The 25,848-nt window shown below is 38.3% G+C and overlaps 1 protein-coding gene across 10 annotated transcripts in view; it reads left to right on the top strand.

Moving 5' to 3' along the window:
* The window catches only part of TLK2 (tousled like kinase 2), a 148,612-nt gene that overhangs the window by 40,780 nt on the left and 81,984 nt on the right, over positions 1-25,848 (top strand). For 6 of the 10 annotated variants that reach the window (XM_049861647.1, XM_049861645.1, XM_049861644.1 and 3 more), the window contains exons 3-6: positions 19,425-19,496; positions 21,042-21,111; positions 22,116-22,159; positions 22,848-22,943. In XM_049861647.1, coding sequence (XP_049717604.1) covers positions 19,425-19,496; positions 21,042-21,111; positions 22,116-22,159; positions 22,848-22,943 — 282 coding nt within the window. Of the gene's footprint in view, positions 1-1,003; positions 1,085-19,424; positions 19,497-21,041; positions 21,112-22,115; positions 22,160-22,847; positions 22,944-25,848 lie in introns of those variants that run through there. The other 4 variants (XM_049861648.1, XM_049861654.1, XM_049861653.1 and 1 more) reach the window with 3 other exon arrangements.

Consider the following 25,848-nt stretch of genomic DNA (forward strand, 5'->3'; position numbering starts at 1 on the left):
TTGTAGATTGAATAATGATCTCTTCACAACAATAAAAGCCTGGAACCTAAACTTAATGGTCATTGAATCTTCTTCAGTGTTACATACCCCTCAGGTATTTTAAATCTAGATTGTTTTGATTTTATATTTTTGTTCTTCTGTGTTATTTTTACTGTAGAGCACCTCAGAATATTGTATGGATCTCTTTTTTTTTTTAATCAGTAAATCTTGAATTTGTAGCTTTTAGTCTATAAAGGAAGGGTTTTTAATTTTTAGCATAAGGAGAAAGCTAAAAACAAAAATTGTAACCTTGTAGTGTTACATGGAAGCCGTGGTGGCATAGTGGTTAAGAGCTAACGCTGCTAACCAAAACATCTGCAGCTCAGATCCACTAGATGCTCCTTGGAAACCCTATGGGGCAGTTCTGCTCTGTCCCGTGGGGTTGCTATGAGTTAGAATCGACTCGATGGCAAGGGTTTTTAAAATTTTTTTAATTTTTTATATAGTGTTATATATGGTAGACCATATGGCTAGTGGTTCTACATATATTAAAGTTATGTTCCTTTCTCTTGGATTAGTTTTTCTTTTTTTTGGATTAGTTTTTTCTTTAATGATTAGTATTTAGATATATGAGAAATACATGCATACTTTTATAATAATGAGAACTGTAATTGCTCTGAGAAGTTTGGTATGTATCCATTTAGATTTTTAAGACATTACTTTTATATGCATGCATATTTACCCATAGAAAACAGACAGTACTGGTTATTGTGTGTTTTACAAAATTTGTATGATACTGCATTATTGTCCTTCAACTTGTTTATTTTTCACTCAGCAGATGGTTATGAAGTTTACCATATAGATGTTGCTGCGTGTAGACCTAGTTTGGATCTCTGTTCTTTGAACAGTCATCCTGTAAAGACATTTGTAGAATGGTGTTTTTTCACTTATTTAAAGAAATCATAAATGAGATAAAGGATTTGAAAATCAGAGGAAGAAAACGGTAACCTAATCCTTTCCATAGATGATCGGGAAGCTCTGGAGGGCAGGAATTATGTTTGATGCTCTTCTGTGTCTACCACCATAGCAGCACAGGCCCACGGTTGTAAGTACTTCCTGTATCCGGCAAGATCTGTCGGCTTGCACTGGATCTTTTTTTTTTTTTTTTAAAGCTTTATTGAGATGTAATTTACATATCATACAATCATACAGTTCACTCGGTTAAAGCGCACAGTTCAATGACTTTTAGTATATTCAATTTTAGAACATTTTTATCACCCCAAAAAGAAACCCTGCACTCCTTAGCTGTCACTCCCTGATTCCCCCATCCTTCCCAGCCCAAGGCAACCACCAATCTACTTTTTGTCTGCATAGAATTGTTTATTCTGAACATATCATATGAATGGAATCATACAGTGTGTGGTCTTTTGTGACTGGCTTCTTTCACTCAATATAACGTTTTCAACATTCATCCATGTTGTAGCATGTATGAGTACTTCATTTCTTTTTATTGTCAAATAGCATTCCATCGTGTGGATATACCATGTTTTACTTATTCATTCATCAGTTGTTGAACATTTAGAATGTTTCCATTTTTTGGTTATTGTGAAAAATGCTGCTGTGAACATTTATGTACAAGTTCTTATGTGGACATAAATTTTCATTTCTCTTGAATATATACCTAAGAGTGGAATTGCTAGATCATATGATAACTCTGTGTTTAACCTTTCGAGGAACTGCCAGACTGTTTTCTAAAGTGACTATACCGTTTTACCCCCCTCCCAGCAGTGTGTGAGAGTTCCATTTTCTCCACATCCTTGCCAATATTTACTCGTTACTGTGTCTTTTTCTTTACATTTACTGGATCTTGAGTGAATTCTGTAAACTTCCATAGGCTCGTTTTCAGGACAGCAGGCAGGCAAAGGATGTCTTGTTGAGCTTGCTTGTTCTCTGGAAATGTATGTTATTAAATTGTATGGTTAGAATTAACATGTCTGAAATATTACTAATAATCATTAATATTAGTAAAGAATTTTTTTGACAGTGTACTTTAATATTTTTGCTTGTTTATAAAGACAAAGTTATTTAAAATGATCCCACTTTTGGTAAAAATTAAATGGAAGGCAGAAATGGACTTCTTCACTGTATCTATGCCACGAAAACATGTTTGTTACTGTTATTATTAACAGTTAAGCCACTTGATTCAGTTGGACTTTTTTTCTGGTTTTTCTAGATTGGTTTGCATCGCTTGGTATCAAAGTTGGTACAGTAAAAGAGCTACCTCAGTTACCTTGGTTTATAGTTTAAAAAATTGTATTGGAATAGATTGTAATAGTGCTGCTAGTTTTTAAATAGATCAAATTTTTCTTAAGAAATTTTTTCTTGAAGGGATGTTTACTGAGGATCATATATAAGTTAAAGGGATACGTACAGTGCGCTCTGCCAAACACCAACAGCCTCAAAAGCCCAAATTGGGAACGTTCTGGAAGTAACGTAAGCATCTCTGTTGTGGTGTGAAAGGTGGTGCTACTAGTAATTAAAAAAAAAAAAAAAAGAAGAATGTAGACCTTTAGTTTTACCTATACTGTAGGCCTAGCCTTTAATGAAGTATCTTGGGTAGTTTGGACGGTTGTCAGCTGTACTCCTTTACACCTAGTCGACCTTAACTCTTGTCCTCTGTCCTCAATACCTTTTAAGCTGTCAATTTAGTCCAAAGAGGAAATGAAGACTTTAGAGACTTAACAGATGTTGACATTTAAACTTATACAAGAGTGAAAGATTAACCTTTGGCCCCTACTTTTACAGGTTATTTCTGAGTTTACATGTAAGGGCTTCCTTCATGTGTTAAAGGTTGGTGTCAACATTTGCATCTTAACCTTGGTTTTTAATGGGTTTATAACTTATCCACAAAGTTTTCTCTAGGCTTGTAACTGAGGTATTTTTTTTTTAAATTCTATTGTAGTAAAATAGATATAACATAAAATTTGCCATTTTAACCATTTTTAAATACACAGTTCAGTGGCATTAATTAGTCACAATGTTGTACAACCATCACCATGAAGTTTTTGTTTTTGAGCCCCAAGAAGTGCATTTAAAATATATTAGCAACATATTTTACTTTGTTTTTGGAGCCGTACTTTTTTTGAAACAAGAAACTTGACTTTGTCCATTCTAAAAGACTGTTACTTAAAAAAAAAATCATTAGTAGCAGGAGGCAGGGTACTCAGCTTCAAATTGATATTGAAAATGGAGCTTTTATTGAGGGGTCATAGGAGCCCTGATGGCATAGTGGTTAAGCCCTTGGCTACTAACCAAGAGGTCTGCTGTTGGAACCCACTACCCACCCTGCGGGAGAAAGATGTGGCAGTTTGCTTCTGTACAGATTACACCTTGGAAACTCTATGGGGCAGTTCTACTCTGTCCTGTAGAATTGCTGTGAGTTGGAATCAACTCCATGGCAACAGGTTGTTTTTTTTTTATTTAACTTTATCACAATTAGTTTTAAAAAGTTTTACTAGCTTCTTTTTTTTTTTTTTAATTGTGTTTTAGGTGACAGTTTACAGTGCAAATTAGTTTCTCATTCAAAAATGTATACACAAATTGTTTTGTGACATTGGTTGCAATCCTTGCAATGTGTCAGCACTCTCTCCCTTTCCCTTTCCACTCTGGGTTCTCCGTGTCCATTTGTCCAGTTTTCCTGTCCCTTCCGGCCTTCTCGTCTGCTTTTGGGCAAGTGTCATAGATTGAATTATGTCCCCTCAAAATATGTGCCAACTTGGTTAGGCCATGCTTCCCAGTAGTGTGTGGCTGTCCTCCATTTTATGATTTTCCTGTGTGTGATAAATCATGATCTCTGTCTGTGGCTAAAGAAGTTTAGGGTGGGATGTAACACCCTTGCTCAGCTCACATCCCTGATCTAGTGTAAAGGGAGTTTCCCTGGGGTGTGGCCTGCACCACCTTTTATCTTACAAGAGATAAAAGGAAAGGGAAGCAAGCAGAGAGTTGGGTACCTCATACCACCAAGAAAGCAGTATCCGGAGCAGAGTGTGTCCTTTGGACCTGAGCTTCCTGTGCGGAGGCTCCTGGTCCAGGAGAAAATTGATGACGAGGACCTTCCTCCAGAGCCGACAGAGGCAGAAAGCCTTCCCTTGGAGCTGATGCCCTGAATTTGGACTTCTAGTCTACTTAACTGTGAGAAGATAAATTTCTCTTTGTTAAAGCCATCCACTAGTGGTATTTCTGTTTTAGCAGCAAAAAAAAAAAAAAAAAATTTTTTTTTTTTTTTAGTAGATGGCTAAGACAGCAGGTGACTTCTTTTTGAGCCTGAGATGACTCTAAGGGACAATGTTCACTCCCAAGTGACTTAGATGTTAGTAAGCATTCTCCTAAATAGCTGTTGTACCTCAAATATCAAGCAACAAAACTATTTTATTTAGAAAATAAGATAAATGGAAATATTACATGTTTATGCTTATTTAATAGTGGACAAAGGAGCCCTGGTGGTACAATGTTAAGTGCTTGGCTACTAACCAAAAGGTCAGAGGTTCAAACCTGCCAACCACTCAGTGGGAGAAAAGACGTGGCGATATACTGCTGTGAAGATTGTTATTGTTGTTATGTGCTGTATTGGTCATCTAGTGCTGCCACAACAGAAATACCACAAGTGAATGGATTTAACAAACAACTTTATTCTCTTATAGTCTAGGAGGCTATAAGTCCAAATTGAGGTTACTAGCTCCAAGGGAAGGTTTTGTCTTTCTGTCAGCTCTGAGAAGGTCCTAGTTATAAATCTTCCCTGGTGGAGGAGCTTCTCAGTGCAGGGACCCTGTGTCCAAAGGATGCTTTATTCTCCCGGCTCTGGCTTCTTGGCAGTATGAGGTCCCCGTGTCTCTCTGCTGGCTTCTCTTTCTATATCTCAAAAGAGATCATCTTAAGATACAATCTAATCTTGTAATCCTGCCTCCAATCTTGTAATCCTGCCTCATTAACGTAACTGCCACTCATCCCATCTCATTAACATCATAGAGGTAGTATTTACAACAATTATAGGAAAATCAGATGACAAAATGGTGAACAATCACAATACTGGGAATCATGGCCTAGCCAAATTGATACACATATTTTTAGAGGACACAATTCAATCCATGACATTCCACCCTTAATTCATGTCCTTGCCACATGTAAAGCATATTCATCCCATCATATCATAGTAAAAGTCTTAATTCAACTCCAAGTCCAAAATCCAAAAAATTTCCCTTTATCTGTGAAATCTAGAATACAGGTTACCTGCTTCCAAAGTACAATGGTGGAACAGGCAGAAGATAGACACTTCCATTACAAATGGGAGAAATTGGAGGGAAAGAAGGCATAATAGGCACAAGCAGATCAGCAGAACACATTACATTAGCTCTCAAGGCTTGAAAATAATCCTCTGTTCTCTGAGAACATTTACACAACGGCCCTGCCCTCCAGACTCTGAGTATTGGCCACACTCTCTAGATTCTGAATGGAGGCCCCTTGGCTCTGGGCTTCAGCTCCACCTTCCAGGCCCACTGGAACAGCAACTCTGCTCCCTCAGCTTTAGGCACACCATTCTCCTAGTCCATCTGAGTGGCAACTCCACCCTTAGAAACACTAGAAGTCATGGCCGTACCCATTGAGACTCAGGCAGCTTGGCTTCCTGTATTCCTTGTCTTTTCATCTTTTGCTTCTGGTGTCTTGGCCACTCAGCCCCTTGGGCCTAACTGCCTGTGTCTGCCCTCCTGGGGCAAGTGTTCCAAAGCTCTGTAGCTCCACCGATAAGTGCCTGGAGGAACCCAACTCTGCCAGTAAACTTCAGCCAGAAAGCACTCAGCTCTTTTGTTCCATGGGCTGACAAGCCTTGTCCCACCGATAAGTGCCCAGATGCACCCCACTCTTCCAGGAAGCCTTCTGCACAGAGGCACTCAGCTCTCTCGCTCTGTGGGTAGTCTCCAGTGTTGTGCTGGTCTCCTGGTTCTGCTGCTGTCCTTTCTCTGCTGCTGCTTCTCACCATCTGTGCCATCTCCGGTGTTAACAGTTCTTCCTCACTTCCGTCTGAGTCCTCACCAGAGTTGTCTTTGATGTCCATCATTCCACCAACAGTCTCTCCAAGGCAATCTAGGCTTTTACTATTAGGCACTTTAAAACTCTTCCAGCCTCATTCACAGTTTCAAAACCACTTCCCCGTTTAGGTATCTGTTAGAGTAGCACCCCATTCCCAGTACCAAATGTCTTAGGCTGAGTTCTCTAGAGAAGCAAAACCAGTAAGGTGTATAAATATATATATAGAGAGAGAGATTTATACCAAGGAAATGGCTCATGCAGTTGTAGAGGCTGGAAAGTCCCAGGTCCGTTGGTCAGGTTAGAGGCTTCTCCTGATTCATGTAGCCACAGGGGCTGGTGAACCCAAGATCGGCAGGTTGGAGAGCAAGGCTCTTGCTCACAGGCTGTGAAGATCGATGACTCCCAAAATCGGCAGGCAACACCGCAGATAAGCTGCTAGCTCAAGTCCCAAGAACCGAGGTCAAATGAATAGGACCCAGCTGTAGGATCCAGAATGAACAAAAGCCACCAAGCCTTGCCAGAATATCCACTTATATTCGATGCAGGCCACACGCCCAAGGAAACTCCCCTTCAACTGACTGGATACTCGAAGCAGATCCCATCATGGGGGTGATCATATATCAGATCTGAACAGGGAAGTAATCACAACATTATACGACTGCCAAGACACTGAGAATCACTGCCCCGCCAAATTGACACACAGTCTTAACCATCACAGGTGCCATCATGTGAGTTCTGACTCATAGCGACTCTACGTACACGAGAACAAAATGCTGCCCGGTCCTGCGCCATCCTCATAATTTTTGCTGTGTTTGAGCCCATTGTTGGAGCCAGCGTGTCAGTCCATCTCACTGAGGGTCTTCCGCTTTTTCCTTGACCCTCTACTTTACCAAGCATGATGTCTTTTTCCAGGGACTGGTCCCTCCTGATAATATGTCCAAAGTAAGTGAGATGGAAACTTTATAGGGCAAGTTCTATTCTGTCCTATAGGGTCTCTATGAATCAGAATCAACTCGAGGGCACACAGCAACAATAATGATGTGGACAAAGAGATATCTAACATTAAAGAATATGAATTTAACACTCAATTTAAGGCTCTAGGAAAAACAAAGAAACCAAAAAAGAGAAAGAAAGAAATAATAAAAGTACAAGCAAAAATAAATACATTGTAAGATAGAATAATACAGATTAATAAATCCAGAGTTGGAAAATTAGAAAAAAAGGGGGAAATGGAAGGAAATTGGATATAACAAAAGATACTGAAGACCTGTCAAGAGGGAAAAAAAAAAAACCCAGACATGGATGGCTAGAGGAGAATACTCCTTCCTTCCAACCTCCATCCCTTGAAGGGAACAAAAACCTACTCCCTGGTTACTAGTGTCTCCAGCCCTGGTGGTGTGGTGGTTAAGCAATCAGCTGCTAACCAAAAGGTCGGCAGTTCGAATCCACCAGCTACTCCATGGAAACCCTATGGGGCAGTTCCACTCTGTCCCATAGGGTTGCTATGAGTCGGAATCAACTCGATGGCAGCGAGTTTGGTGTTTTTTTTTTGTTTTGTTTTTTTGGCTTAGTTACTGATGTCGCCTAAACTTTCAAGGAGTAGATTATTCCCATGTTAAATAATAACACAGAAATAAACAACTCTGATAACAAAACCGAACAACCATGAAAAAGTTTCACTTAATCTCATTTATGAATATAGATGTTTTCATTCAAATAAAAATATTAGCAAATGGCCATGGGAGATGGCCATTTTCAAGTAGTTTATCTTAAGATGCCAGACAAGTTCAGTATTTAAAATTCATTAATGTATCTCGAATCAGTGTAACCAGTGGTGAAGAGCACATACTTGGGGGCACATCTCCTTAGTCCAGATCCTGGCTGTGCTTCGTAACAGCTGTGTGACCTTGGATGAGTTTACTAAACTTCTCTTACAGTTTCCTCACCTATAAATGAGAGTAATAACAGTACCTACCTTACCGTATAAGATTCTTAAAAGGATTAAATGTGCTCATATAGAATGCTGGCCCATGTAGCAAGTGCTATATAAGTGTTGGTTATCATTATTATTACTCTGTGGTAGCAAATGCGTAAATAATACATGAATAATAAAAACTTTCCTGAAGTAGTTATAGATTCACAGGAAGTTGCAAACATGTGCAGGGATGTCCCATGCACCCTTCACTCTTCTTACCCCAGTGTGAACATCTTGCATAGTTATAGTACAGTGTTAAAACCGGGAAACTGACATTGGTAAAATCCACAGAATTTATTCAGATTTCACCAGTCGTACATGCTCTTGTGTGTGTGTGTACTTCTCTGCAGTTGGATCACTTTTATAGCTCCTTGTAACCACTACCATAATCAAGATGCAGAACTGTTGTTCCATCACCACAAGGCTCCCTCCTTTATGGTTACACTCACCCTCTCTCTCCCAAACCTTGACCACTGACAACCGCTAATCTGGTTTTCATCTCTAGAATTTCATTTCAAGAATTGTATATGTAAATGGAATCATATGGTACACAATCTTTTGAGATTGGCTTTTTTCCCTTAGCATAATTCCTTTGAAGTCCATTGGAATTGTTACAGGTATAAATAGTTGGTTCCTTTTTATTGCTGAGTAGCGTTCCATAGTGTACACATACACCACAGTTTGTTTAACCATTTATTCATTGAGGGACACTTGGTTTGTTATGAATACAGGTGCTGTGAATATTAATATGCATATTTTTGTATGAACATGCTTTTGTTTCTTTGGAATAAATGTCCAGGAGTAGAATTGCTTGGGTCATATGGTAAGTGCATTTTTTATTTTAAAAGAAACTGCCAAACACCTTTCCAGAGGGGTGGTACCTTTTTACATTCCCATCAACAATGAATGAGTCATCCAGTTTCTCTGAATCCTTGCCAACATTTAGTGTTGTCACTTTTTTTTATTGTTGCCATTCTGATAGGTGTGTAATGATGGCTCATTGTGGTTTAAATTTGTTTTTTCCTGATGACTAATGATGATGAATATCTTTTCATGTGCTTACTTATTAGCCATCTTTATATCCTCTTTGGTGATTTGGTTAAATGTCTGTTTATATCTTCTACCAATTTTCTAATTGGATTTTTTTTTTTTTTCACTGTTGGGTTTTCAGTTCTTTATATGGTCTAATTTCAAGTGTTTTGTTGGGTATGTGGTTTGCGAATATTTTTTCCCAGTCCATAGTTCATCCTTTTATTCTATTAATAGAGTCTTTTGCAAAGCAAAAGTTTTTAATTTTGATGAAGTTCACTTTATCAGTTTTTTCTGTTATGAATTGAGCTTTCAATATCAAGTCCAAGAACACTTTGCCTAGCCCTAGGTTCTAAAGATTTTCTGCTAAAGTTTTAGTTTTACATTTAGAATTCTCATTCATTTCGAGTTAATTTTTGTATAAGGTATGAGGTTTAAGTCGAGGCTTCCTTTTTTGCTTCTGGATGTCCAGTTGCCCCAGCACCATTTCTTGAAAAGACCATCACTCCTGCATTGAATTGCTTTTGCTTGCACCTTTGTCAAAAATAGTTTGGGCATACTTGTGTGAGTCTGTCCTTCAGTTGGGGCCCTGGTGGTGCAGTGGTTAAGGGTTAGGCTGCTAACCAAAAGGTTCGCAGTTTAAATCCACCAGCCGCTTCTTGGAAAACTTATGGGGCAGTTTTACTCTGTCCCGTAGAGTCACTATGAGTTGGAATCAACTTGACAGCAGTAGGTCTGGGTTTTCAAAAATGTTATTTCTATCAGTTAGGATTAAATGTGCTAATATAGAATGCCCAGCCCATAGAAGTGCTACAGAGGTAGGTGTAGGTGTTATAATTATTGCTTTACAATAGTGAATAAGTAAATAAATCCTTTAAAAAAGGTGTTTGGATAAATTCAGTAGCGAGCCTTCCTTTCTAATTTAAAAAAAACAACAAGCAGTTTTTCATGATAAAGTGCTAGAGGAATTACCATTAAATTGAAGACCAAAACAGTGTTTCCTATGATGATTGTTATATTGTTTTAGACAATGCAGTAGAATGTGAAAGGGTCAAGAGGTAAAAATTACGTACAAAACTAAATCAAAAGGAATGAGAAATGATTAGAAGGAAAAACAATTCAGCAAAGTGATTGGCTAAGTGAAATACATAAAAATTATATAATTCCTGAATCTCGGCAGTATCAGTTAGAAAAATAAGAAAAATTGACTCCTAGTTATTATGGCTTCACATATACGAAGGAGAAAAAGCGGAAGAAGTATTCTGATTATGATGAAGGCCCTAGCTACTCCAGAAAATCTCCCTTCTCCCCTGAACCCCTTCTCCAATTTATAGAGATGCTGCATAGAATTTAAAAACAAATAAGATACTGTTTTAATATACAGACAAGCATGAAACCAATAAGACAGAAACTGTAAATGTCAGGCATAAAGAGAAAGCTCAGTGGTGAATGGGAGTTAAGTCTTGATGGCCCATAGGCTTTTCTTAGGCCTTTGGAGATGAGGTTTAATTCCCACCTAGGAATGGGAATTGAGGTCACAGGCCTGAACTGGAGCTAAGGTTCCTGCATAAAGCTGGGAATTCGGAAGGGACAAACCTGACTGCAAATTTAACCAGTTGCTATCCAGTCGATTCTGACTCCTGGCAATCCCATATGTGTCAGAGTAGAACTGTATTTTTAATGGTTGATTTTTTGGGAAATAAATAGCCAGGACTTTCTTCCAAGGTGCCTCAGGGTGGACTCAAGAACCACTAACCTTTCAGTTGGTGACTGGCATCAACTATGCATTAATCATTTGTATCACCCAGGGCTCCTGGGCAAACTAGGACTAGTAAAACTGCCTGCTAGTCCTGGGTTAGGACAGAAGTGAGCCACTTGCTTTGGATTGTAGCTGTTAAAAGCCACCTGTAAGAAATGGAAGCCCCACCCTTGTGTGGAAATCCTGGGCAGGAAAAATAATATTTAAATGTGTTTGGAACTGATGAATGTTACAGGGTACTGGCAGAGGCAACCATTAAACTGCCTCTTAGGGACTATTCTTTAACCCAGGAAATACAGAGAACTTTCCCTAAGCTGAATATGAATTTATTCAGAAATTAAAAGCACCTTAATAAAGAGATGCAACACATGGGGGAATTTACAGTTGAGAAAACCAAACCAAAACAAAACAAAAGCCAAAGCCACTGCCGTCAAGTCAATTCCAACTCTAGTGACCTTATAGAACAGAGTAGAACTGTAACTGATAATAACAGACCAATCTGAAAATCTAAGGAGTAGATTTAATGCAATTTGACAGACCCGTTGCTGTCGTTGTTATGTAATGCACTTCTCTCAGAAACTAAGAGATCAAGCAGATAAAAAATCAGCAAAATTGTTCAAGATTAGAACAACTGATTTCATATGCTTAATCTAGTAGATATATAGACCCTGCCTTCCCCTGTCGTGGTTATATAATACTGCTATAACAGAAATACAACAAGTGGATGACTTTAACAAACAAATTTATTTTCTCACAGCCCAGTAGGCTGGAAGCCCAAATTCAGGGCTTCAACTCCAGGGGAAAGCTTTCTTTCTCTGTTGGAAGGCCCTTGTCATCAGTGTGCCCCTGGACTAGGAACTTCTCATGCAGGGACCCCAGGTCCAAAGGACGAGCTCTGCTCCCGGCACTGCCTTCTCAGTTGTATGAGGTCCCCATGTCTCTCTGCTCACTTCTCTCTTTCATACCTCAAAAGAGGTTGGCTCAAGACGCAATGCAATTTTGTAGATTTGAGTCCTGTCTCATTAACATAACTGCCTCTAATTCCATCACATAAACATCTTAGAGATAGGATATACAACATATAAGGAAAATCAAATCAGATGACAAAATGGTGGACAATCACACAATACTGGAAATCATGGCTTAGCCAAATTGATGCATGTATCTTTGAGGGATCCAGTTCAATCCATGACAGCCCCTAACAGACAGAAAGTACATATTGTTTTCCAGCCTACCTTGAACATTTATAAAAATTGGTCTTGCACCACACCAAAAAGGAAGTCTTAAATTTTGAATTGATGTCATGCAGAATCTATTCTCTGATGGCAGTGTAATAAAATTAGAAATCAGTAATAAAAAGATATTTTAGAAAATGTAGGCCATTTGTGTTTTGGGGTAGATGAACTAAATATTTTAAAGATGCTGGGTTTTTTTTCAAGTCAAGGTATAGATTTAATGTGATTTGACAATGCTGTTTTAAAATTCACTCAAGAATAAATGAGATTACCAAAGAAAACATAATTGAAGGAAGATTTGCCACTCCATGTACTAAACAGGATTATAAATTGTGATAATTTTTTTTTAACCAATAGAATAGCTCAGAAAGAAATTCTCTTTTATGTTGTATGTATATGGTATATATTCAAATTTAGTATGTAATAATAGAGATATCACAGATAGTGAAATATTAATAATTGGTGTGTTTAAGAATGAACTGATACATACAATTTGCTTTTTTAAACATCATTTTGAGCTAATTAGACTTATAGAAAATTTGCAAAAATAGTACTAAGAGTTTTCATATTTCCCTTACTCAGCTTCTTTTAATATCAACATCTTACATAAGCATAGTGCGGTTGTCAGAACCAGAAAATGAACAGTGGTGATGGCACCATTTTATATTCCTACCAGCATTGTATGAGGGTTCTGATATCTCCACATCCTTGCCAACACTCGTTGTCATCTGACTTTTTTATTTTTGCTGTCCTAGTGGGTGTGAAGTGGTATCTCATTGTGGTTTTGATTTGCATTTCCCTGATAACTAATGATATGGAGAGCCTTTCCACTGCTCATTGGCCATTTGCTTATCTTCTTTGGAGAAGTGTATGTCCAGATCCTTTGTCCATTTCTTAATTGGATTGTATGTCTTTTTATTATGGAGTTCTTTATTCTTGATACAATTTCCTTATCAGATATGAATTAAAATATTTACAAATATTTGTAAACCCATTCTGTGGATTGCCTTTTTACTTTCTTGATGGTATCCTTTGAAGCACCAAAGTCTTTAATTTTGATGAAGTCCTCTTTATTTATTCTTTTGTTGGTAATTAAGATTTAGTCCTAACATTTAGATCTTTGATACATTTTGAGTTAATTTTTGTATATGGTCTGAGGTATAGGTCTAACTTCATTCTTTTGCATATGGCTATCCATTGTCGCAGCAGCATTTGTTAAAACGTTATTCTTTTCCCATTGAATGGTCTTGGCACCTGTTATGGATTGAATTGTGTTCCCCCAAAATGGGTATCAACTTGGCAAGACTGTGATTCCCAGTATTGTGTGGTTGTCCTCCATTTTGTGATCTGATGTAATTTTCCTATGTGTTGTAAATCCTAATCTCTAAAAATAATAATAATAATAATCTCTGCCTGTGGTTAAATAAGGCAAGATTAGGTTATGTTAAAGAGGAATAGAGTGGGATGCAACACCCTTACCAGGTCACAGCCCTTATCTAACGTACAGGGAGCTTCCATGGGATGTGGCCTGCATCACCTTTTATCTTACAAGAGATAAAAGGAGAGAGAAGCAAGCAGAGAGGGACCTCATACCACCAAGAAAGAAGTGCCGGGAGCTGCATGAAGAAGCTCCTAGACCAGGGGAAGATCGATGACACGGACCTTCCCCCAGAACCCACAGACAAAGCCTTCCCTGGAAGCTGGCATCCTGAATTTGGACTTCTAGCCTCCTAGACTGTGGGAGAATAAATTTCTGTTTGTTAAAGCCATCCTCTCATGGTATTTCTGTTATAGCAGAACTAGATAACTAAGACAGCACCCTTGTCATAAATTAGTTGACCATAAATGTATGGACTCTGAAATCTATTCCACTGATCTATATATCTGTCCTTGTGCCAATATGATACTGTTTTGATTACAGCTGCTTTGTAGTAAGTTTTGAAACTGGGGAATGTGAGTCCTACTTTGTTTTATTTTTCAGAATTGTTTTGGCTATGTTGGATTTCTTATTAATTCCGTATGAATTTTAGAATCATCTTGTAAATTTCTTTTAAGTCAGTCAAGATTCTGAAAGGGATTGTGTTGAATCTACAGATCAGTTTGGGAAGCATCGTCTTGTTAAGTCTTCTTATCTGTAACATGGGATGTTTTTCAATTTATTAGGTCTTCTTTAATTTCTTTCAACAGTGTTTTGTAGTTTTCAGAGTACTACTTTCTTTTGCATTAAGGGAGTGGTTTCTAAGGTAACATTTAAATTTCTCAAATGATTTTTTTTTTTTTTCTCTGTCTTCTTGAGGTATTTTTTTTTTTATTAGTTCTAGGGTTTACCATGTCTTAACTAGGAGTTGCTTCAGATTTATAGTGGCTTAATTCTAGTGATACATAGAAATGTTACCCTATATTGCTCTAGTCTCTTCCCCCCTTTTTGTGATGTGGTTATACACATTACATCTATTAATGTTACAAACATTCTTGTAATTTTATATTACTTTACCATCTGTAGTCATTTTCTTGGAAACCCTGGTGGCATAGTGGTTAAGTACTACGGCTGCTAATCAAGAGGTCAGCAGTTCAAATCCACCAGGCGCTCCTTGGAAACCACGTGGGGCAGTGCTGCTCTATCCTGTAGGGTCGCTATGAGTTGGAATCAACTCGATGGCAGTGGGTTTTGTCATTTTCTTAGCCCATTACACTTTTGCTCCCACCCATCTCTTTTGTGTTGTTATTGGCAAATACATGATGTATATATTTTTATATGTTATAGACCCAACAATACATTATGTATATGTTATTTTATACAGTTGATTTTAAAATTATAAGAAGGAATAGAAAAATATGCATTTATGGTGTTTTTTTATAATTATGTAAATAACGTTTACCCATGCTTCTTGTTCATGTGGATATGAATTACTGTCTGGGTCATCTACTTTCAGCTTACGTACTTCCTTTAGTATTTCTTGTAAGGGGTTTGCTAGCAAAATATTGTCTTAGTTTTTGTTTATCTGGGAAAGTCTTTATCTCAGTTTTGTTTTTGAAACATAGCTTTGATGGACATAGAATTATGACAGTTTTTTTCTGTATTTTGCATATGTTGTACCACCGCTTTCTAGCCTTCATTGTTTCTGCTGAGATGTCAGTTTTTGTTGTTTTTTTTTTAAATAATTTTTATTGAGCTTTAAGTGAACGTTTACAAATCAAGTCAGTCCGTCACATATAAGCCTATATACACCTTACTCCATACTCCGACTTACTCTCCCCATAATGAGTCAACCCTTCCAGTCTCTCCTTTCGTGGCAATTTTGCCAGTTTCTAACCCTCTCTACCTTCCTATCTCCCCTCCAGACAGGAGATGCCAACACAGTCTCAAGTGTCTACCTGATATAAGTAGCTCACTCTTCATCAGCATCTCTCTCCAAACCATTGTCCAGTCCCTTCCATGTCTGATGAGTTGTCTTTGGGAATGGTTCCTGTCCTGGGCCAACAGAAGGTTTGGGAACCATGACTGCTGGGATTCCTCTAGTCTCAGTCAGACCATGAGACGTCAGTTTCTGAGCTCCATGTAAACAATGGAACGGCCCTTGCGGTGCAGTGGTTAAAGCGCTCAGCTTCTAACCAAAAGATAAGCAGTTCAGACTCATCGGCTGCCCTGAGAGAGAAAGCTGTGGCATTCTGCTTCCGTAAAGATTTTGCACCCTTGGAAACGCTGTCAGGCAGTTCTGCTCTGTCCTATAGGGTCACTTTGAGTCGTAATCTACTTGACAGCAGTGGGTTTGGTTTTTGGGGTTGTAAGCAAAGAGGTGATTTTTTCCTGCTACTTTCAACATTTTCTCTTTGTCTTTGACTTTCAGCATTTTTTCTGTGATTTGTCTGTGGGCCTCTTTGCATTTATCCTACTTGGAGTTCATTGAATTTTCTGAGTTTATAGGTTATTGTTTTTCAAAAAATTTGGGAAGTTCTCCACCATAATTTCTTTGCATATTTTTTTACTCCTTTCTCTCCTCTTCTTTTGGTATTCCCATTACATGTATGTTGTTGTGCTTAATGCTGTCTAATATTTCTGTGAGGCTCTGTTCATTATTCTTTTTACTCTGTTTTTTAGCTTGCATGATTTCTATTTTCTTCAGGTTTGCTAATTTTTTCTTTTGCCAGTCCAAATCTACTTTTGAGTCCCTCTAGTGAAATTTTTATTTCAGTTACTGTGCTTTTTCAGTTCTAGAATTTCCATTTAGTTCTTTTAAAAAGTTTTTTTTTATCTCTTTATATTCTCTATTTAATGTGACATCTTCATTATATCTTCCTTTACTTCTTTAATGATGGTTTACTTTAGTACTTTGAGCATATTTATAATGCTCTTTTCCTGTTCAACCCAATATTTGGTTGTTCTTACAGGCAGTTTCTGTTGCCTACTTTACTCTGGTGTATGGGTCATGCTTCATGTTTCTTTGGTTTCCTCATGATTTTTTTTTATTTGAAACTGGATATTTTAGAAAATATAACAACTCTGGGTACTGCCTTTCTCTCCCACTTGTTATTTGCTTGTTTGGTGACTGGCTGGGTTATTTTAGTGAAGCCTGTTTTACCTCCTACAGTGTTTAGTCTTTGATGTTGCTCCTCAGGGAGGTTCAGCTTTTGAGTATGCTACCCTAGGATGATGTTGTACCTGGCTGGGCTCTCTTCTATTCTTTTGCTTACCCCACCCAGCTGTTGAACTCCAGTGATTGTTCTGATTGCCCTGTTGTTTCCAAAAATGCCCGGGGGCATAAATTTCTCCACAAAATAGTCCAATCAAGTTGTGGTTCCTTGAAAGGAAGTTTCTGAGGTCTGTGTTTGATACTAGTTCTGATCCCTAGAGGACTCCTCCCAGCTGTCTTATTCCCTTTTCTTCTGAAAACTAACTGGTCTACTCTCTTAGGCTGTGCGGCCATCCAATGCACAATAATTGACTTCTATTCACTTGGAGCAACAGAAGAAGGAGGGTCAGGAATGGGAGGAGAAAATGGATGTATGGCTAATTGCCTCCATGAACAACTGCCTCCTCTACCATGAGACCAGAAGAACTGGATGGTTCCTGGCTACCATTACCCGAATACTTTGATCAAAGATTTTATAAAAGAATCCTGACCAAAAGGGAGAAAATGCAAAACAGAATTTGAAATTCTCATGGACTCCAGACTTCCTGGAGCCATGGAGGCTGGATGAACCCCCAAAACTATTTCTCTGAGATAATCTTTACACCATAAACCAAAAATATCTACCGAAGTCTTCTTGAAACCAAACAGTATTTTAGCTTAACTAGTAAAGAATGTGTGCGTTGAGGATTATGCTCTTTTAAGAACTATCTGTATGGGATAAAATTGACAACCAAAACCAAACCTGTTGCTATCGAGGCAATTCCAACTCATAGCAACCCTACAGGGCAGAGTAGAACTGCCCCATAAGGTTTTCAAGGAGCAGCTGGTAGATTTGAACTGCTGACTTTTGCTTAGTAGCTGAGTTCTTAACCATTGCGCCACCAGGGCTTCAGATTGACAACCAAACAAAAAACCAAGCCTGTTTGCCATACAGTCGATTCTGACCTATAGTGATCCTATACAACAGAGTAGAACTGTCCTGTAGGGTTTCTGAGGAGTGGATTCAAACTGCTGACTTTTGGTTAGCAGCCAAGCTCTTAACTGTTGCGCCACCAGGGATTCAAAATTGACAACAGCATCTTGAAAGACTAGATAGGAAATTTAGGGGGCAGTGTGTTTATGTTAATGGGGAGGAACAACTCAGAAAAGGAGGGCAAGAATGGTTGCACAACTCGAAGAATGCAATCAGTGCATCACTGAATCGTACATGTAGAAATTGTTGAATCGGTGTATGCTTTACTGAGTATATTCTCAACAACAAAATAAAATATTAATAATTTATATTATTAATTGTTATTAATTAATATTTAATATTAATAAAATATTTTAAAGAAGAAATTCTACACATTTCCTCCCAATTGCCTTTCACTACAGCCTGCACTGTTCTTCAGAGCACCCTTAGGCTTAAACTCTTCCACACTCTGTTGGAAATGAAGTCAGTTTCTTTGGTAAGAGATGAGGAGCTCTCATCTGTTTTCAGGCCTCCTTCTGTAATCGACTCGACGGCACTGGGTTTTTTTTTTCTCAGAGCCTTAGTTGTGCAGTGGTTAAGGGCTATGGCTGCTAACCAAAAGGTCATCAGTTGCTCTTTGGAAACACTATGGGGCAGTTCTACTCTGTCCTGTAGGATCACTATGAGTTGGAATTGCCTGACTGGCAAGGTTTTTTTTTTCCCCTACCCTCAGGCAAAATCTCAGAGCCAGTGTTCTAGAGCTAGGGTTAGCTGAGTGTTTGGTTGAGGAGGGGCCATCAGCCTGAGATTTTCCTGGCTTGCCTCTGCTGGGGTAGAACCACAGCCGCACAAACTGGGGAAGGGCTAGAAGGGCTATCAGGGATCCATTATTTTTAGCATAGGAAGCCCAGTGTAGAGCCTCCATTTTACAAGTGGATGTTGGGGAGAGAAAGGGAGCCCTCACTTCTGTACTGCACTCGCGTGGTACTTAGTGAGAAACACTGTAGTCCTGCTCCTCCTGGGAAGAAAGCCCTCTGGCTGGAGCTGGGAGTAGAGGGAGCCCTGTGTTTTTGGCTGCAGCATTCCTGAGTGGAGTCTTGCAGAGCTGTGAGGCAGGGGAGAAGGGCATGTTCTTGGTTTAAATATCACAGGCTCTTACCTTTCTTAACGAATTTTTGTAGATTTTCTTGACTAAATGTTTCCTCATTTTTGTTTTCCTTTAGGACCATCTCTAGAGTTTTTGAATGGTTGTTTTTTTAAAACTAATTTTCACCAGTTGCACTCTGGAGTAGGTCAGCAGTACTGCTCATGCTGTAATGCTGGACTTGATCTCTCATAACTTTGTATTTTGAGCTAGGACGTTTGCCTCCCTAAGGCATAACTCAGGATAGCATTTGCTTCATTTTACTCTCTGACACCCCTCTTGAGAAAGTCTAGAACTGTAACATACTCCTTAACACCCAACTTTCAGATAATTGTATGATGCAAGAGGACATGAGAATGGATTTCTCATGCCAATTTTCCTGAAAGAATGAATTTACTACATTCAAAAGTACCTCTAGAAGGGAAAGCTGCACACAGAATCTAGAGAATTTTAAGATGGGGGCACAGTACCGTAATTGACTGAGTTCTTTTCAAATTGATTTGAAGTTATTACAGTTAACTCTTGGCTTTTTGACCTAATTTAGATGTCAAAATCAGCGGGTTTCTGCTGCTTCTCAGTTTTGCTTTCATCTTAAATTAGAGTTGTTTTTAAATAGTGTTTTTTTTTTCTTTCCAGGGGCCGCTCAATAGTGAGTCTTCCAATCAGAGCTTGTGCAGCGTGGGGTCCTTGAGTGATAAAGAAGTAGAGGTAAGAAGCCACATTCATTACACAACTTTTCATATTCACACACTTTCAGTCTGAGTTAAAAGATAGCACTGCGTAATGCTAGGGAGGTGCAGTTATAGTCTGTGTGAATGGCTCCCCTTTGAGTTGTATGCTGTTTGCATCTGTAGCTATGCTTGGCTCTGAAGGGTTTTTATTGTTTAAATCGTGTGTGGGTGGTGTGTGTGTGTGTGTTTTGACCATCAATAAAGGGCAGAAATTGTGCAGTGGTAACTGAATTAGTTTAAATGCCCTAAGTTTTAACACTTGTTTCGCTAACTGGGTCAGTGTAGCCTGGCTAATTTTAATTATAGAATTTGAAGATGGTTTTATTTGCTGGTTAAATGGAAGTTCAGCCTTTTTTTTTTTTTTTGGTTAAGCAGATAACCTGGCTGCATGGATATGAGTCTAAATCTGCAATCACCAACTTTGCACTTAGATAAGAAGTCAAAAAAAAAAAAAATCAAGAAGTTAGAGCAAGTTGATTGATTTTGCAGATATTTTGGTTGCGAATTGAGTTTAAGTTAATCTGTTTCCTTTGGTCTCTTCTCATATCATGATGTATGTGTATACCCGTTGCCATTGAGTAGATTCCGACTCATAGTGACCCTATAGGACAGGGTAGAACTGCCCCATAGGGTTTCCAAGGCTGTAAATCTTTATAGAAGCAAACTGCTACATATTTGTTCCACTGAGCGGCCGGTGGATTCAAACCGCCGACATTTTGGTTAGCAGCTGAGTGCTTAACCACTGTGCCGTCAGGGCTCCGTGTATGTGTATAGAGAGTGCTGAAAACTTAAAAAGTTTTTATAGATGCCTGTATCTCTTCTTTTGCATATAGGAAGTTGATTTTGATATGACTTTAAAAGAAGATGGTATTGTAAGTTTTATTAACTGGATTGAAAGTAAAAAAAAAAGTAAAAGCATTAGGGACATGAAGGCATTTAGGTTTTCTCCTTAATACTATTAATACATCTTCATTTCTGTCATACTCAGAAGCAATTAAATAAATAATTAAAAAACTAAAATAAAAAAATCTGTTACTAGATGAACAACAGTGGTTGAAAAGTCAGACTTTTTCTAAGTCTTTCTTAACCTTTTTAGTGCCCAACTAATAGCTTTATACTATTTTATCTTTTAAAGTAGAAATATTACAACTGCTGTTGTTTGACAGCCTATCTGCTATATGCTTAACATTTGTACTACATTTATGCTTTATAAATACTTCATTTAAGATTTGCAGCAACCCTGATTTACAGATGAGAAAATTAAGGCTCTGATATCTTAAGCAGTTTGCTGAAAATTGCATGGGTAGTTTGATATGAAACCCTCTATTCTTTCTATTGCCCTGCTCTAAGTCGGAATCGACCCGACGGCACTGGGTTTCTGGGAAGAGAAGAACACCAATTTAGGACTTGTCTGTGCCAGTCATATCTCCTTATACATATATGTTTTGTACATACTGTCTTATTTTTCGCAATGTGAAAAAGGTACCAAATTGCTAATTGTGATGTATATGGTATTTCACAGACTCCTGAGAAAAAGCAGAATGACCAGCGAAACCGGAAAAGAAAAGCTGAACCATATGAAACTAGCCAAGGTAGTAATCATTTCACACCAATAAAAACAGCAAATTCTCATGCACCTAGATAGCATTTTCTCACTCACACTAAATAATTAGTACGTATACAGGGATTCCTAACCAAGGAGATTTGTGTACCATAAGGGAATATCAGGCTGTTTATTACAGACTTGCCCTTTGATATACACCTGACAAAACAGTGTCAGTTCTTTGGGGACTCTTATTTTCCCTCTTCAAAGTTAAAGATCTTCTTGCCACAGGTTTTTCATCAGACTGAACATGTATTGTACAGAAAAGAGGTTACATTGTCTTGCTTTAGATCAGTGATTTGTTAATCATGGGCGCCAGAAACTATTTCATTTACGTTGTTCTTTCTTCCAACTGTTCTTCTGTGGCACTTATTTAGTTGAACACTGGAGCACTCTGGAATAAAGCTCTAAATATAGTGGTTATAATGCCAAATATTTTTATATAATCAAATAAAGGATAAATGGTTTGGCTTTTTTTCCCCATCTCCTGTTCTGAGAAATGAAAGTCCCAGCCTATTTGCATATTTTCTTTTTTTATCTGTAAATAATTCATTTTTTACTTTCGGGGGGTGAGAATTCTCCCAAAGTGACAAGACCACATTAAGTTTTGTGTGAGACAGAATAAACCCTTTAATTCTAATGACTCTGTTTTGAGCTTTCCTTTCTCTTAGATTTTAGGATTGGGTGCATGGACTAGAGATTTGTTTTGATTCACAATTATGGCATACATTTTTTTGGTGTATTAATAAAAGAAAGATTATTGAATCTTAAAGGAAGGCAAACTGTGAAAAATTCCTTCTGCTGCTTAGTCTGTTACGACGGGGGAGACTCTTTGTTCTAAGAGTGCAGGTATTTTGGCTCATTTGTTCAGAGCAAAAGCTGACACTTAAGTTGACAGCAACCTATGCAGTTACTGAATACACAGTGCATTTTAGTGAATGATGATTTACATGTGTATTGGAAAAACTGTACTTACTTTGGTTTCATTTTCAGGGAAAGGCACTCCTAGGGGACATAAAATTAGTGATTACTTTGAGGTAAGTTAAATTTTGGGGGAAAAAAAATCGTGATTTTTCTTAAAAACCTCAATCTTTGAGTTCATGGAAAGCTTTAGAAAGCACTATTTTGCCTTTCTTCCCATATTCATCAATCTAATTCTGCCCCATTTCTCAGCAAGAGGAAACTGCTGCTGACTTCCTAAACTTAAATTTGTTTAATATGTGTCTTGTCTGCGATGATATAAGAATTCACAAATGAGGTGATTTTTCTCTTGGCCAGAACTAGGTTTCGTGTCTTAACAAAGATTGAAATGGAATGACTTGGACTCTTCTTTTTGTCCTCTTCCCTTTCGTCCAGTGCAACATGTAATAAGCTCGCTGACCCATCGTTAGTGGTTTCTAAAGAAGACACTTAACATCCACTGTACCACTGTATTCCTGCTTCGTGTATATTGAGAAAAGAAGGGAAAACATTCTTCTCTCATGTCCTTTCAAAACCACGTGTTCAGCTTTCTAGCCACGTTTTCTTTGTATCTTGGTACATTTCTGCTGGAGCTCCTTCTTAAAAATCTTGTTAAAAAGATGGCATTTTCTCCCTAGAATAAGATATATTAACTTAAGGGGCCGTATGTAATTAAGACCTGTTTGTGTGTTAATCTTTTACTCTCCTTATCTGAAGCATAGCACTGTTTTGAATTATTCATATCCGTTTTTCCCTGTTGGCCAGTTTGCTGGGGGAAGCGGGCCAGGAACCAGCCCTGGCAGAAGTGTTCCACCAGTTGCACGATCCTCACCGCAACATTCCTTATCCAATCCCTTACCGGTAAGCATTCACCTGGAGAAATTTGACACCTGTTGTAGGAGACAGAAAGCTCAGGAACACTCCAGCACAGTTTTTCTTCAGCTAATATTACCCCTGCGGAATGAGCCTTTAGGGAGAGAAGTTCATAGTATTAACTGTGAATTCCTTACATAGATTCAAATCTATATCAGTAAATCAACCTTTTTATAAGCACCGACCCTATTCTCTCAGTATAATACATTGTTTCTGAGTCTGCAGCTCAGTGTTCTGTCAAGGAAGTCATTTCTAATCCAGACATTAGGTTTTTGTCTTTGCCAGGCATATTTGTTCCATTAATTTTTTTAAAACATTTGCTCAGCTCATGGCATTTGAATTCTCCACAGAGCATACTCAGTGATGTAGCAGTAGAGAAGCTAGTGCTGTGCAGATTTGAGATAGGCTTGTTTCCAGCCTGTAAGCGAGATATGAAAGTCTTTAAAACAGTATAGCCAACTTAGTGGTTCTTAATAAGGGGCAGTTTTGCCTCCAGAGGGATATTTTACAATGTCTGGAGTCATTTTGGTTGTCCTAAGTGAGGGAGGGAAGGGCAGATACCATAGACGTCTAGTGGGCAGTTGCCAGAGATACTGCTAAATATCCTATAATGAATAGGACAGCCCCTCAACACAAAGAATTAGCTGATCCAAAATGTCAGGTGTGCTGAGGTTGAGAAACCCTGAGCTAGCTAATGTAGGATTTTGTGTTAATTTCCCCAAGTGCCTTTGGATGATTTGTTGATACTATACAAGACCTCTGTGAAACCCACTAATGCCCCAAGTATTGCTGTGAGATCTTGGGGAACAGGGTGGGTGAGGGTCTCTCTGAGATTAGGAGTTTTCATCCTAGGCCTCTGTTTAGGCAAGTTGATTTTCTCTGCCTTAGCAGCATTGGATGATACTGTTCTTTCTGTAAATGATTTAGGTCTCTATTTTAAAATACACTTCCTCCTTCTCTATTGTCTCATAAAACATGCATTCATTAGGGTGATTGTAATTCTTAAAGCACTCATGAAAACATATTCAACTGGAAAGTTTGCGTTATTGTTCTGTCATCTTTGCCATATTTTAAAATGCTAGAAGTGTTTGACATCTAGATCTGTTTTGGGAGGTTAAGTTTTGTCAGATAACCATCCAGGAGGCCTATGTCTTTATTTTCTTAAGTTTTAAACCAATTAAAAAAAAAAAATTAAATTGGATTGTATAATTATCTATTTGGGACAAATACGTTTTGTAGAATTTATCCATGTTGTTTATTGCTCCTTTCTTTAATAGTTTTTTCATTTGGTAAATAGTTTGTCAGTTTAGATGAAGTCTTACCTGAAGACAAAAGATAAACCCAGTGATCTGTAGATGCTTCTGCGAGCTATAAGAACGATGACTGGGCTTCATCTTCTTTATATAAATCTAAGTATGTATCGGATGTTGGGACAAGAACCAAGCCTTAATTTCTGTATTCCATTGCACTGAGAAGCTCTTTATCCTTTCCCAGCTTAGATTTTGAGTTTCATTATTATCATCACTGATTTGTGTATACCCTCAATTCCCTTGACTCACTCTCTTGATCATACTTTCTGAAAAAAGCCAGCCTGCTTAATTGTAATGTTCTACCATTTTCTTGCCTGTCTCCAAGCAGCTTAGCATTGTTGGGAAAAAAAACACCCATGCTGAGTGATCTTACTTTGTTTCTTGACCCCCCCTAACTTAGAGTGTATCCCTACCCACCTGCCAGTCCTACTATATCCCTAGTCAGTTCCCTTCTTAGATGACTGTTTCATCATTTTGTCATTTTCAAGCCTCCAGCAGTACCTCCTTCCCTCCGCTGCCTCAACAGATGGCCTCGCTTTTTATTTTACTGAGAACGTAGAAGCAATCAGAAGAGAACTTCCACATGCTTCTGCCCCAGATATACCAAGGTACTTGCATCAGTACCCATATCTGCCATTTAGTATAACTGAATTTGCTAGCCCTTCTCTTAGGCACCAGTCCCCCTGGTAATTATATATCCAGCTCCCTACTTAACATATCCACTTATATACCTAAGAGGCAACTTGAACTTTAGCACGTCCTAAATGAAACTCTTGATCCCCTTCACTACCAAAAACAACAATAACAAAAACTGCTCTTCCTGCCATCTGGCCTGTTTTGGTAAATGACAGTTTCCTCCATCCAGTTTTTCAGGCCATAAACCTTATAATCTAAGCCATAACTCTTCAGTTAACCCTGTTTGCTTTTCCCTTAAGATACCTCAGAGCCTGACCACTTTTCTATTCTGTTCTCTGCATTCACCTCCTAAGTGGTCTCCCTTTTCCTGCCCTCATCCCACCTTTAATCAATATAGTAGCCCAGTGATCCTGTTAAAAAGTTCAGGCAGATTCTGGCACTCCTCTGCTTGGAACCATCCAGTGGCTTCCTATATCGATGTCTTAAATGGTCTGAAAGCCCCTGCACGTGGGATTTGTAGTCCCCCACCCACCTGACTGACGTCTCCTACTGCTCTCCCTTTCTTGTGTGCCACTACAGCCACACTGGCCTCCTTACAGCTCTTCAAACACTGTGAAGCACTTTTTTTGCCTCAGAGCCTTTGTATGTGCTGTCTGCTTTTCCAGGAACACTTTTCTCAGATATCCTTATGACTTGCAATCTCCTCACAAGGTTGTTGCTGGAAAATTACCTTATTAGAAAGGTCTCTCCTGGCCAACCTTTCTAAAATAGCTGTCCCTCATTCCTTGCCATTCTGTCTCTAATCCTGCTTCATTTTCATTCTTAGTTATCACTCCCTGACATATATATATATATATTTTTTTTTTTTTAATTTCTCTATATATTTAATACTTTTTTATTGATTCATATTTATACATATAGAAGAATACATATAAGTCTACAGCTTA

This window comes from Elephas maximus, chromosome 19 (assembly GCF_024166365.1).
Source record: "Elephas maximus indicus isolate mEleMax1 chromosome 19, mEleMax1 primary haplotype, whole genome shotgun sequence".
Lineage (NCBI taxonomy): Eukaryota > Metazoa > Chordata > Mammalia > Proboscidea > Elephantidae > Elephas > Elephas maximus.